Source organism: Crocuta crocuta, unplaced genomic scaffold, assembly GCF_008692635.1.
Source record: "Crocuta crocuta isolate KB4526 unplaced genomic scaffold, BGI_CrCroc_1.0 scaffold184, whole genome shotgun sequence".
Taxonomy (NCBI): domain Eukaryota; kingdom Metazoa; phylum Chordata; class Mammalia; order Carnivora; family Hyaenidae; genus Crocuta; species Crocuta crocuta.
This window is the reverse complement of record NW_027530006.1, coordinates 4,048,121-4,059,629: the sequence shown is the minus strand read 5'-3', so window position 1 is coordinate 4,059,629 and position 11,509 is coordinate 4,048,121. Positions and strand designations below refer to the sequence as shown.

At 49.8% G+C, this 11,509-nt stretch overlaps 1 protein-coding gene across 1 annotated transcript in view; it reads left to right on the top strand.

The window, feature by feature from the left end:
• Window positions 1-11,001, top strand: part of EDEM1 (ER degradation enhancing alpha-mannosidase like protein 1) — a 30,081-nt gene extending 19,080 nt beyond the window's left edge. Inside the window, exons 9-12 of the mRNA XM_077763738.1 lie at window positions 933-1,006; window positions 1,869-1,965; window positions 4,417-4,620; window positions 7,134-11,001. Coding sequence (XP_077619864.1) covers window positions 933-1,006; window positions 1,869-1,965; window positions 4,417-4,620; window positions 7,134-7,223 — 465 coding nt within the window. The 3' untranslated portion in view covers window positions 7,224-11,001. The remainder of the gene's footprint in view (window positions 1-932; window positions 1,007-1,868; window positions 1,966-4,416; window positions 4,621-7,133) is intronic.
• Window positions 11,002-11,509: the final 508 nt, after the last annotated feature.

Below are 11,509 nucleotides of genomic sequence, written 5' to 3'. Positions count from 1 at the left end.
CAAGCCGCCCAGGTTGTCCCCCTAAAGCTGCCTGAGTCCTCCCCCTAAGCTGCCTGAATCCTCCCCCTAAGCTGCCCGAGTCCTCCTAAGCTCCGGTCTATGCCTCTGGGTTTCCACCTCTTCGTTTCTGTCGTTGCATCTTTCCTGTTTCCAGCCTTTTCCTCGCATTGCCTGTTCTCTCAGAATCCGCAGAAATGTCTGGCTTCGCGGCCCTGCCTTCTGAGGCCTCTCCGTGTCCTCTCCTCACGCACAGCCCGCCACATTCCTAGCGGTTTGCGTTTGCTGCTGCAGCTTGGCACTAGGGACGACTTAAAGGCGATCCCCAACTTTTAAACTGTCTGTGGGGCACAGGTCTCATCTTCTCAGAGAATTACTTTCCTAAAGAAACCATCTGAGAGCATGTGACAGCAGAGTAAGCGGCCCCAAGGACTCGGTTCCTAGGGCAGTTGGAGAGGAAAGTGAGGGGCCTCCTGTTTGAAAGCCTTCTTGTTCCCGTTAGTTTCCCAAGAAGGCTCTAAGTGGATCAGCGGAAAAATCCTGCTGCCCTGGGCCTGCATCTTGAGTTGCTAGAAAGCTCCAAGGTGAGATAGAAACCGGATTTGTTCTCACCTGTGGTACTGTCAGTGAGGCATTATTTCATTTCTGACCACAACTGGGATCAGGGGCGCCCAGGCAGGGCATTGTTCTACCCTGGACCAGCTTGTCTGAGCCCCGGTTAAGGGGAAACAGATTCTAGATGCACTTTGATGTGAGCAACGGAGCACCTTAGTCCTTTCACATTTGTGACCCTTCCAGATAAAGTGAGCTGGGCGCTGCGCCTGCCTTCCGCCAGTGACTCGTCTCCTCGGGAAGTTGCTGCAGTCGCTGTGATGTTTGTTGATGGCATGTTTTCCAGGCCCTTGGTGGATCACATTCTCTCGTGTTCTCTCTAGGCAACCAAGAATCCCTTCTACCTCCATGTAGGAATGGATATTCTGCAGAGTCTGGAAAAGTACACAAAAGTCAAGTGAGTTTCCTTTTTCTGTCAGCCACTTTTGATTTATTTTCACTCGTTCTGGGGTAATATTCTACTTTGCACATTAACTCATAGAACAGGTCATTACTGTTAATCCTGTAGGGAAATTGCTTACTGTGTGTATGGCAGGACTGGCCCATTATAATGGGAATTGCTTTTTATTCTTTCACCTTTTTTTTTTCCCTTTGGTCCCAGCAGAAAATGTATGTTCTTTTTAAGTAACTTATTTTCCCAATTATACCATACATGTGCTAAAAAGTTAAGGGAGTATAGAAAATATGGCGGTAGAATAGCATCACTGTATTCTCTGCGTGCAGATAACCCCAGTCAACGTTTAAGTGTATATACTTACCATCTTTTTTATATATTTATATATATAATATGTTCATATGGGTATATATTAAAAAAAACCTGTATTTCAGTTTCGTGACCTCCTTTTTCACCTTGCAATATATTATAAGTATTTTTTTTTACAAAATAGTATTTTGGACTATCCAGTGATGAGTCCGTTCTACAGATGCCAGGACAAAACATTTCATTCAGGCCTAAATTTGCTGCGAGTCATTTTCTTGGTGTCCCACTAAGCACTTGGCAGGTACCCTCCCCCACCCCCACCTTCTTTCCCCCGACAACTAACCTGATGACTTGGCAGCCAAGCTACTTGTTAATGAATTTGCACATCATCTCTAGGCTAAAGAAGGATACCTCCTCAACCTAACCTAATTTGCTTTTCATATGGCATTTGATCATTTGGCTGCTTATTCTGTTAATAGACTAATTTCCGTTTCTTAAATTAGTAAGCGAGTAGGAAGGGGCAGAGGCGGGACTAAGGGGAGAATTGTTTGTTTTGCAGGTGTGGGTATGCTACGTTGCATCACGTCATAGACAAATCCAAAGAGGACCGGATGGAGAGCTTCTTCCTCAGTGAGACCTGTAAATACTTGTATCTGGTATGTGTTTTATGAGGTTATAAGCAAGAAATGGTTGTGTTTCTTTTCAAATGTTTATTTATTTATTTATTTTGAGAGAGAGAGAGAGAAAGAGAGGGAGAGGGAGAGCCCCAAGCAGGCTCCATGCTGCCAGTGCAGAGCCCTGTGTGGGGCTTGAACTCACGAACCGTGAGATCCTGACCTGAGCTGAAATCAAGAGTCAGAGGCTTAACCGACTGAGTCACCGGGACGCCCCACCCCGGGAAATGTCAATCACTGCTGGGAGCAAGCGTTCATTCGGACTTCTGTCTAAGCACACCCTCCCTGGGCACTGCTCCGGGCTGCACACGTGCTGACCAGGGGCACAGACTGCACAAACCAAAGCGTACTGCTGTCTTCCACACCCTGGTCTCTAACCTCATCGGGCCACATCGTCCGGTAAACCAGTGAATGACGTGCCGGTCACGGTTAGCAGAGGGGCCACTCATGGGAGCCCTGGTGCTCGGGAAAGGCTGCCTCGAGGATGAGAGCAGTGTCTGTAGCTCTTACGTCTCTCAGTGTGGGAGTTTGGCCGAGGCCCCTGCATTCTCGTGTGTGTGGAGAGCGGCAGAATCACGGGACCTGGAAGAAACCTTGAAGGGGTCATCTTGTCTGTGTTCGTTTGTCTCCTCACGGGAACTGCTGTCTACGTGGAGAGGGCAGGTGTGACTTGCCTGGATTTTCAGGGTGATTGCATGGTGGAGCAGAGACATCATTCCCCATTCTGACTCCTTCTACAGTGCTCTTCCCACTTCCCTGCTGTCCCGCTCACGGCGTGGTGGCAGTGCACTTGGGCACCCAGCTCCTCTCCTGCCTTCCCGGCCACGGTACTCACTGTGGCTGCCTACCGAAGGATGCTTCCTCAGGGCGCAGAGGGTCAGGCTCCCTGGTGGGGAACCGGTGAGGAGGCTGAGGGTCAAAGATAATTGAGCAGTGGTGATAGGCTGCGTTATCGAGGTCACTGGTCTCTAGGCCCCGGGGCCAGCTGGATCCGATTCACCCTGGGGCCCTTGTTAAAATTACAGCCCTATTGAATCAGAACCTTTAGATTTTAGATTTAGAAGTGAGCTCAAGAATCTGTAATTTTGAGAAGGGGCTTGTGATTCTGTACAAAGCCAGGGTTTGGAATTTCTAGTCTAATCAGGCGTGACCTCACAGAAGGCTGCAGAGGAGCCGTGTCCCCCAGCAGGCCACATAGCCCGTGGCATGGTGGCTGTCCTGCTGTCGGACCCCTGTGGGGGCCTAGGGCTCCCTCCCAGAGCACGCCTGGGAGCCAGGCCGGCCACTGCAGGCTGATGGGAGCCCTGCGTGCACCCCGTCTGGCAGCCATTGGTGCCTGGGGTGTTCAAGGGGGTGAATGAGGGAGATCCCCTAGGCTGTTCCAGAGGAAAGAGCTCAGGCTCTGGGGCAGACACCCTGGGCCTACCCCATTCTCCCGGTAGCTGTGGAAACAGACCAGCTGTGCTGAGTCTTCTGTGTCTGTAGAATATTTCAGGCGACTGCCAGGTTTCTTACGTCACTGAGATTCCTGTTCTGAGTGTTTGCTCATTTAACATTTAGTGGACACCTGCCTTCTCCACCCACCGACCTGCCCCTGTTCGGTTAGGTGTTCTTTCTGGACGCTCCTGCCACATGCTTCCTGGAAGGCAGGCACTGCCCTGTGTGCCTCTGTCCTCAGAGCCCGGCCCGTGTTCTTTTTTTAAAAATTTTTTTTAATGTTTTTATTTATTTCTAGGAGAGAGAGAGAGAGACAGCGTGAGCAGGGGAGGGTCAGAGAGAGAGGGAGTCACAGACTGAAACAGGCTCCAGGCTCTGAGCTGGCAGTCAGCACAGAGCCCGACGCGGGGCTCGAACCCATGAACCGCGAGATCATGACCTAAGCGAAAGTCGGACGCTTAACCGACTAAGCCACCCAGGCGCCCCAAGCCCGGCCCGTGTTCTGACAGGAGGCAACGGGATGGTGACACAGGCATCGGGCTCTGTGCCAGGCCCTGGGATAGAGCGAAGGGTAAAGCGAGTGCCTCCCTCTTCCAGCGTTTTCCAGTTAGTGCCTAGGTGTGTGTGAGGTGGGTGTTAGTTCTAGAATTCCAGTGTCAGAACTCTCGGAGGAGCCTCTGGGGGGAGATCATCCTGAGAGCTTTTACAGACTGTGCAGGTTTGGGTCTCGGCCCTCAGATTTCTGAATCTTTCAGCCCGAGCAGGGTGGGGTGGCGTGGGAGACCTTCAGGCATTTGAGTCTAAACAAAACCGGTTGCGGCCAGAATTGGGAACCACCTTTTCACCCATTTGTCACGGAAAAGCCTGAGGACCCAGCAAATTCTACTCCCTGAGTAGTCCTGGGACTCTGTCACAGGAGTTAGTTCCAAAAGTGCTACTGTTACCAGTTGTATCTTTTGTCTTTTCTTTTTTTTTTTTTTCCCCCTTTCCCACTAGCTATTTGATGAGGAGAATCCAGTCCACAAATCTGGGACCAAATACATGTTTACAACTGAGGGACACATTGTATCTGTGGACAAACACCTTCGGGAATCCCCCTGGAAGGAATTCTTTTCTGAAGAGGGAGGGGAGGACCAAGATGGGAAGTCTGTGCACAGGCCTAAATCTCCTGAGTTAAAGGTCATCAACTCCAGCTCCAATGTAAGTCACTTTCTTCAGGGGTGGTTCGCGGGTGGAAGAGGAGAAAGTAATGCAAATTTGTCATCCAGAGCCCCTGGCAGAAAATTGGTGGCGCGCTTAGACTGGGCCGTCTGAGAAGAGTTTCACAAAGGACCGTTAAGGTAGGGAGTAGAGATGGCGTCAGGGCGTAGGGAGCCACGGGCGCGGCGCATCGTTGCCCCGGCTGCGGGGGCTCGTGGCCGCAGGAACCTGCGTGGGGACAGGCGTGCTGGCGGGGTCGTCTCCTGGCAGAAGCCATGTGCTGAGCTGGCCTCAGCGAGCTTGCAGGACGGGAGCCAGCAGAGGAAACCGTGACCATTCACCTTCCTCCTAATGTGCTGGAGCTTCTGCTTGGCTGTGCCGGCCAGAAGCCAGAGGCCACTGCGACCTTGCGACCTTTCAGGATCATCTGCTAGGCTGGCCTCAGGCCAGAGCAGGATGGGGAAGGCGGGAGAGTGATCTGGAAGGGCAAATGGAAGCGATCCAGCCAGATCACCGAGCAGCAGGGGAGGGAAGAAAGCAGTCGTCAGTCATTGTGATTTTTAATGAAATGCTCTTTGAGGTACACAGGAACCCCGTTTCATTTAAAAAGCAGGGCATCACTAAGCATGCCTCCATCATCCTAAGAAGCGCTGGGAAAGAGGTGGAAAGGAGTTGCCGAGTTTCTGGTGGGAGTCCTAGGTTAGTTGTTTTGATTTGAAGCAAATAGGATGGTTTGGAAGTGAGGATGGGGAAAGAGACGCTGCGTCAGCTGAGATATCAAACCGCATCCCCGCGCGATGCAGTGGGTACCCCCTCTCTTCTCAGAAGAAGCCTCTGTTGTCAAGATTCCTACTACCTGTCTCCACACTACCTTCGTGGGGGGCCACTCCTTCGTCCCAGGCGCCTTCATGGTCCCACTGAAGGTCTTTACGTCAGTCTGTGAACTGTGTGGACAGGCCAGAGCGGACTTAAGTCCCCCAAACGTCCGTAAGGCTGTGGAGTGTAGATTAGGTAACACAGCCGAATCGAGAAGGAAGGGGAAGGAGGAGAGTTAGGAGGAGAGAGGTATTAATAACAGTCACCGTTTGTGTGCAATGCGTACAGTAGCCGCAGCCTCTTTTCCAGGTGGCCATGTGGGTCAGCGTCTCACAGCAGCCTCGGGAGCTTCGCTGCTTTGGTAGCCCCACTGACAAGGGGAGAAGGCGGGGCGCAGAGAGATTCAGGTTGCCAGGTGGAGCCACAACACGGGCTGGAAGGAGACTCATCTCCGACCTGGTCCGGTCCTGTGCCGGTGTGTCGGGGGGTCCCAGCCGGTTCCTGGCCCAGGTGTTTGTCAGTGAGGCGCCGCGTGCGGGAAGTGCTCTTGGAACACAGATGAGCTAATCTGCCAGGGAAGATAAAAAAGGCTTCATCGTGGAGGTTGCTTTTCAGAAGTCCCTCGAAGGGGGAGGAGAACGTTCCCAGGAAAGGGTGTTCAGGCAGCGGGAAGAGCACCTACCAATGCAGAACTGGGGAGCTTTGGGACCCACTGAAGGACCTGCCAGCCTTGATCTCACAAGGATGGAGAGCAGGGTGTGGTAGGTTCAAGTACAGAGCAGCGGGAATGTGTTTCTTTGGGAACAGGTGTGGAATGACCATATGCTTGCAGATAATCGTGTTTGGTTCACGGTCTCACATCTCATTTGAAGGAGGAACAGGTCTTTTACTTAAAAAGAAAAAAAAGCTCTCATAAGCTTTTAGCTACGGATGGGAAGAACCGTAAACTCAGAAAAACCACAGTACAGTTGGCCCTTGAACAACGCAGGTCTGAACCGCATGCAGGTTTATTTTGATAAATAAGGTGCAGTCCTGCAAATGTATTTTCTCTTCCTTATGGTTTTCTTAATAACATTTTCTATCCTCTAGCTTATTTTAATGTAAGAATAGAGTATGTAATAGATACAACATAACAAAATACGTGTTAATGGACTGTTGTTACCAGTAAGGCTTCCGGTCAGCAGTGGGCTGTCAGTCATTAGGGAGGCAGAAGTGGTATGTGGGCTTTCGACCACACTGGGGCTCAGGGCCCAAAGCCCTGCATTCAAGGGCCAGCTGTGTTTTCAACTAGCTGAAGTGTTATCTGACATTCCAGGCAGGGGTTGGGGGGCGGATTAAATGAAGGCCCCGAGGGGATGGACTTTTCTTCCTGGTCACTCTGCGCCAGGGTGCATGTGTTTTAGCTGCTCCGCATCATATCAGTGGTCCTCAACTGGCGTGGTTTGCTCCTCCCAGAACACTGAGCAAAGTCTGGAGGCCATGTTGGTTGTCACAACTAGGGGAGCAGGGGCTGGGGGGCGTCTAGCAGGAGAGACCAGGGTCACTGCTAGCCGCTCTGCGGTGCATGCGACACCCTGATGCCAAACTGAGTAGATCCACAACCCCCGGGTTGGGTCATCCACCCGCATTTGCTGAGCAATTAATACCTGGATTTTTAATCCGAAGTGTACATTTTCCCTCTTTTATTTTCTTTCTAGTGCAATCGTGTTCCTGACGAGAGGAGATACTCCCTGCCCTTAAAGAGTATCTACATGCGACAGATTGACCAGATGGTTGGCTTGATTTGATCTGCTGTCCTTCTTGCGGCTGCATCGGAAACCGGATGTAAACAGCTGGAGCCTCACCAGGCCCAGATCCATTCCGAAGTGGACGAGGATGGAAGTCTGGCCGTCCGTGGTGGTGTCGGCATTTCCTTCCGGCTCCGCACACACGTCTAGCAGAATCATGCATACGTTAGTGTTCCTCTTCTGTTCAATAAAATGCCCTGTTTTTCATAAGGATGTAATTTGAAGGAAGAAGGTACATAGAAGTTGGCTTCCTACGACATGCTGATGTTATAAGCACAGTGCGGATGGGCATCTCTGGATGGATCTTCCTAGCCTCACACTTTGGAAAACCCAACAAGTGTGTTCCCGTGTCTGGCACTTGTCGTGACTGCACAGTATTGCTACCTCTCTGTTAGAGGACTGTGAACGAAATTTCCATGCAAAGGGCCTGAGGATCATCCCTATTTATTGCATTTTGTTATCCTTTCTCTCTCTTACTAGATAATTGGCTCTCCCTCCACCCATGATTTGGGATCACAAGGGGGAAAATCGTTCAGTTATTCATTTGCATACCAAGTAATGTTCAGTGTTAACGAATTAATTGCTTATGAATAACTTTTATCTGAATTTCTAAAGGCAGTCTCTTAAGTTGTCCCAAGGCCAGATCTTTTGGAGGGTATATTACATTTACCTTGAACTTAACCTGAGGAACTCCCATAGTTCCAGAACCAGGTGCCTTTTAGGGAGAGAGAAATACCCAAGAATGTCTGCGCTTCCATCCGTCTCATATTTACTAACCAAGGATTCTCAGTTCTGACCGTGTTTGGGTTAGAATTGTGTGTTTTGTTTTTGTTTTCTGTGTCGAGTGCCAATTAGCTAAGTCAGGGAGAACGAAATGATCAGATGACTCTCTGGCACCCTTGAGCCGTTTCTCTGTGTAACACAGGCTTTAGATTAGTGCCTTATTCGATTTTGGTTGGGGCCACCGTTTGTCACGGCTGCTGGCATGCTTGGAGCAGGCTCATTTTGTATCGCCATGCGGTGGGACCACAGTGAACGGGGGATGGGATGAGTATTAGTAAGACTGGAACATTCTTGGCCGGTCCTTGCCTTTCAGCCTGATATTTTTAAGCAAACCTCCATTAGGAGGAAGTTGTGCTCAGAGGCCTTCTTTGTTGTTATTTTCTTAGCCAGAGCAGAAGTTTCTGTCTTTGAAGTCAGACTGAATAGTCATACAAAGCAGAGGTGGATTTGAACTCTCAGCCTGGCTTCCGTGTAACATCTGAGGTGGAAATGAGTCCCAGTAGAAAGGCTGGGAAGTCTCTGAAACACCCCCAGCCTCACCTGTCATGTCGCTCACCTGTCTCTGCTTGTACCCTTCAAACCGTTTCGTCTTCATCATTTTAAAAACTAGAAGTAAGTGTGTCTAAGCCATTGCATATCAAAGGGAAAGATTTTATTTATTCCTTCTTGAAAATTTAAGTGTTACTGGGTTTTGTTTTTTTTTTTTAAATAGATAAAGACTTCAGTTCCTGGAGATTTTCTAAAAAAGGATTTTCGGTAATAAACGTGTCACCCCCATCTTTTAAATATTTACTATGCAAGTTGTTATGAAGTAAACAAAATCAAATGCTCTGTTTTACCGTTTTCCTTCATTTCAGAGGCATTCTCTTTACTGACCTTGTGTTATCTACTGAATAGAGAATTGCCTTTGAGAGTATATTTTGTTTTCTTTGACTCGGTCAAATAAGCACGCCCCGTTTTACACGCACCTGTGCTCACAGGCCCAGGCGTCCCTGCATCTTTTCTCCAGGCACATGGAGGTGGGACTACAAATGTCCCATTTGGGAGGATGGGCCTGTCGGGAAAGGGAGGGGACCCTCCGTGCATCTGCTCTCTCTCGTGGCCTCGCTGGGCTCCCTCTCCAGCGTCTGTGACAACATCGAGGTGTGGCATTCCTACATTACCCTCTCCTCCAGGCCCTTACCGTGTCACCCGCTCTGGCCTTGCAGCCAACCTCGTGCTCAGGAATGGGGATCTGTGCCCGAGTGCCACTGACGCACCCCAGGGCCCGGAGGCCGGCCCAGATGTGTCTTGTAGGAAGTCTCAAACCCTCTTGACTTCTGGGCGCTGCCTTGGACCAGTTGGTGAGCCTGAGGGTGAGCGAGTGACTGCAGACTCAGCCTGGTTGTTGAGCTTGCAGACTGCACAGTCCAGAGTGATGCTGCCTCGTCCGTGATCTGTGGGGCTGGATGCAGACTACTGTCTAGTGCCAGCCCAGAAAGGAAGGGTCTCTGAGCCAAGTTCCAAGCTGGCTTGTGTTCTGGTTGGAAATCAGAATGTCCACAGCTGTGTTCTATCTTGCAGGGCCTTGGTGTGTCTTTTATTCTGTGCTGCAGGAAGGGCCGCGGGGGGAGTGTCGAAGAAGTTCCTTTGCTCAGTGCTTTGCCCCAGGACCGTCCTGCTTCTGAACAAGTGCCATCCTTTGGAAGAGCTGTCAGCCTGTGCCACCCTCACGGTCCCCTGTGTAGCTAGTGTCTAGAGGCTGCTTTGGTCGACACGAGGAAGATGATTTCACAGAACTGCTGTAGAAAGCTGCCTTATAGTTAGGCTGGGTGGAGTCTGAATCTCCTCCCACGAAGTTCTAGATCCATACAAGTCAGGCTCCGGCTCCGTGTGATCAGGGAACTCCTTTTCCTGAGGAGTAGGTGACGAAGGAAGTCTGGCTTCCAGTTGTGCTGGCTTTCAGGAAGAACCATTTGCACATCTGTCCTGTGTCCGTTCCAGCTCTTTGACCGGAATTTGGTCTGTGCCACCGAGTCCCAGGTTCCCAGGCTGTCCCGGGGTGGGGCGGGGCCGCGCACAAGTCACTGACGTGTGTGTTTATGCACCACGGTGGTGTCTGTGCAGGTGAATTTTAGAGGAGGGTCTGTATACAGTCCGAGGGTCTGAACCTGCTTCCCCCCTCCTCTACCCTCCCCCACCAAAGAAAAATAGCCTCTTAGCTATATTCTTAGCTCAGTTTACTGAATGATTGCAAACAGTAATCCTTTGCTTTGGACCTTGTGGACTTATCAGACATCCTTTTCTTCTTTCCGGAGGGCTCCAGGGGTCTTTCTCTTTTGACACTTTAAAATTTAGTGGTGAAAAGGTAGGGTGCATGATTGCTGTAACCAGAGTGCCTGAGCAGGGACTTCTGAAGAAAATCTTGGGCTTTTCTTTTCATTCCCAGACATCCAACTCCTTCTCTAGTGCCTCTTCCCTGCAGGGCAGGGACCCTTGTGAGAGAGAGAAGGTGGGTGGCTGGGCTGTGTGTCCCCAGGTCGGGCAGGGCTCAGGGTTCTCTTCCTGCTGGAGTCTGGACCTGAATCCGGGAAAATGTACCTGTGGACCTTCCTGATTCCTTACCCTCTTTCCCTCTTTCTGAGAGGCAGAGAAATACTATTTTTTAAAAAGTATTTTGTTTTAGTTTTAAATAGCAAAACACAAGCTGCATTTTTATTTATTATGCACAAGAAAGGTAAATCTGTTTTTACAAAAAAAAATCTGGAGTTGGAAACTCTGGGGAAACCAATTGAAATATCCACATGCTTCTTTCTCTGTAATGTGCAATATGCTTTGCAACTATAGATGATATTTTATGTTTAATCTGTAAATAAGAAATGTATTTAAATTAAGAGGGAGCTTTTTGTAAAAGGACCAAATGTTCTTTTATAAATGTACTAAGAAATATCTTGTTCTTCGAAATTTATTAGGATTTTTATGAGTAATTTTTATTAAAAGATTCTTTTTTTTTTGAGTTGTCATTTTGTTTCTCTTTATACACTCACAGGTACACACTGCATGCAGGAAAACCAGGGACAAACCACCTTAAGGGAAACCATAAAGCCAGATGAATAAAAACTTTGTATGTTCCTTTGTTTTCCACAGCTGAGCCCTCATAGCTCTGCTTTTGTGTCACACATTGCATGGACCTGTCCTTCCCATGTGGGTGACAGCCGCACGTAATGATTTTTGGCCTGTCCCTGACCTCCTCTCCGCATTAGCCTCCTTCCTGCCCGGCACTGACCTGTTCTCAGTTCTCGTTGACATTTATCTGAGTCTTTCTACGTTCTGCAGCCAAGTCTCTCTTATCTCAAGCAAGGCAATTCCTTCTCCTGGCCTCCTGCAGGCTAAGGTGGGGTAATGGCACCAGCAGTCAATGTGGGGAAGGAGGGAGGGCACGGGTGTCAGTCCAGGGTGGGCAGAGAGGGCAGTGGGGGTGTGGGGCGTGGGGGGTCACGGAGAGAGAGATGTGAACAAAGTGG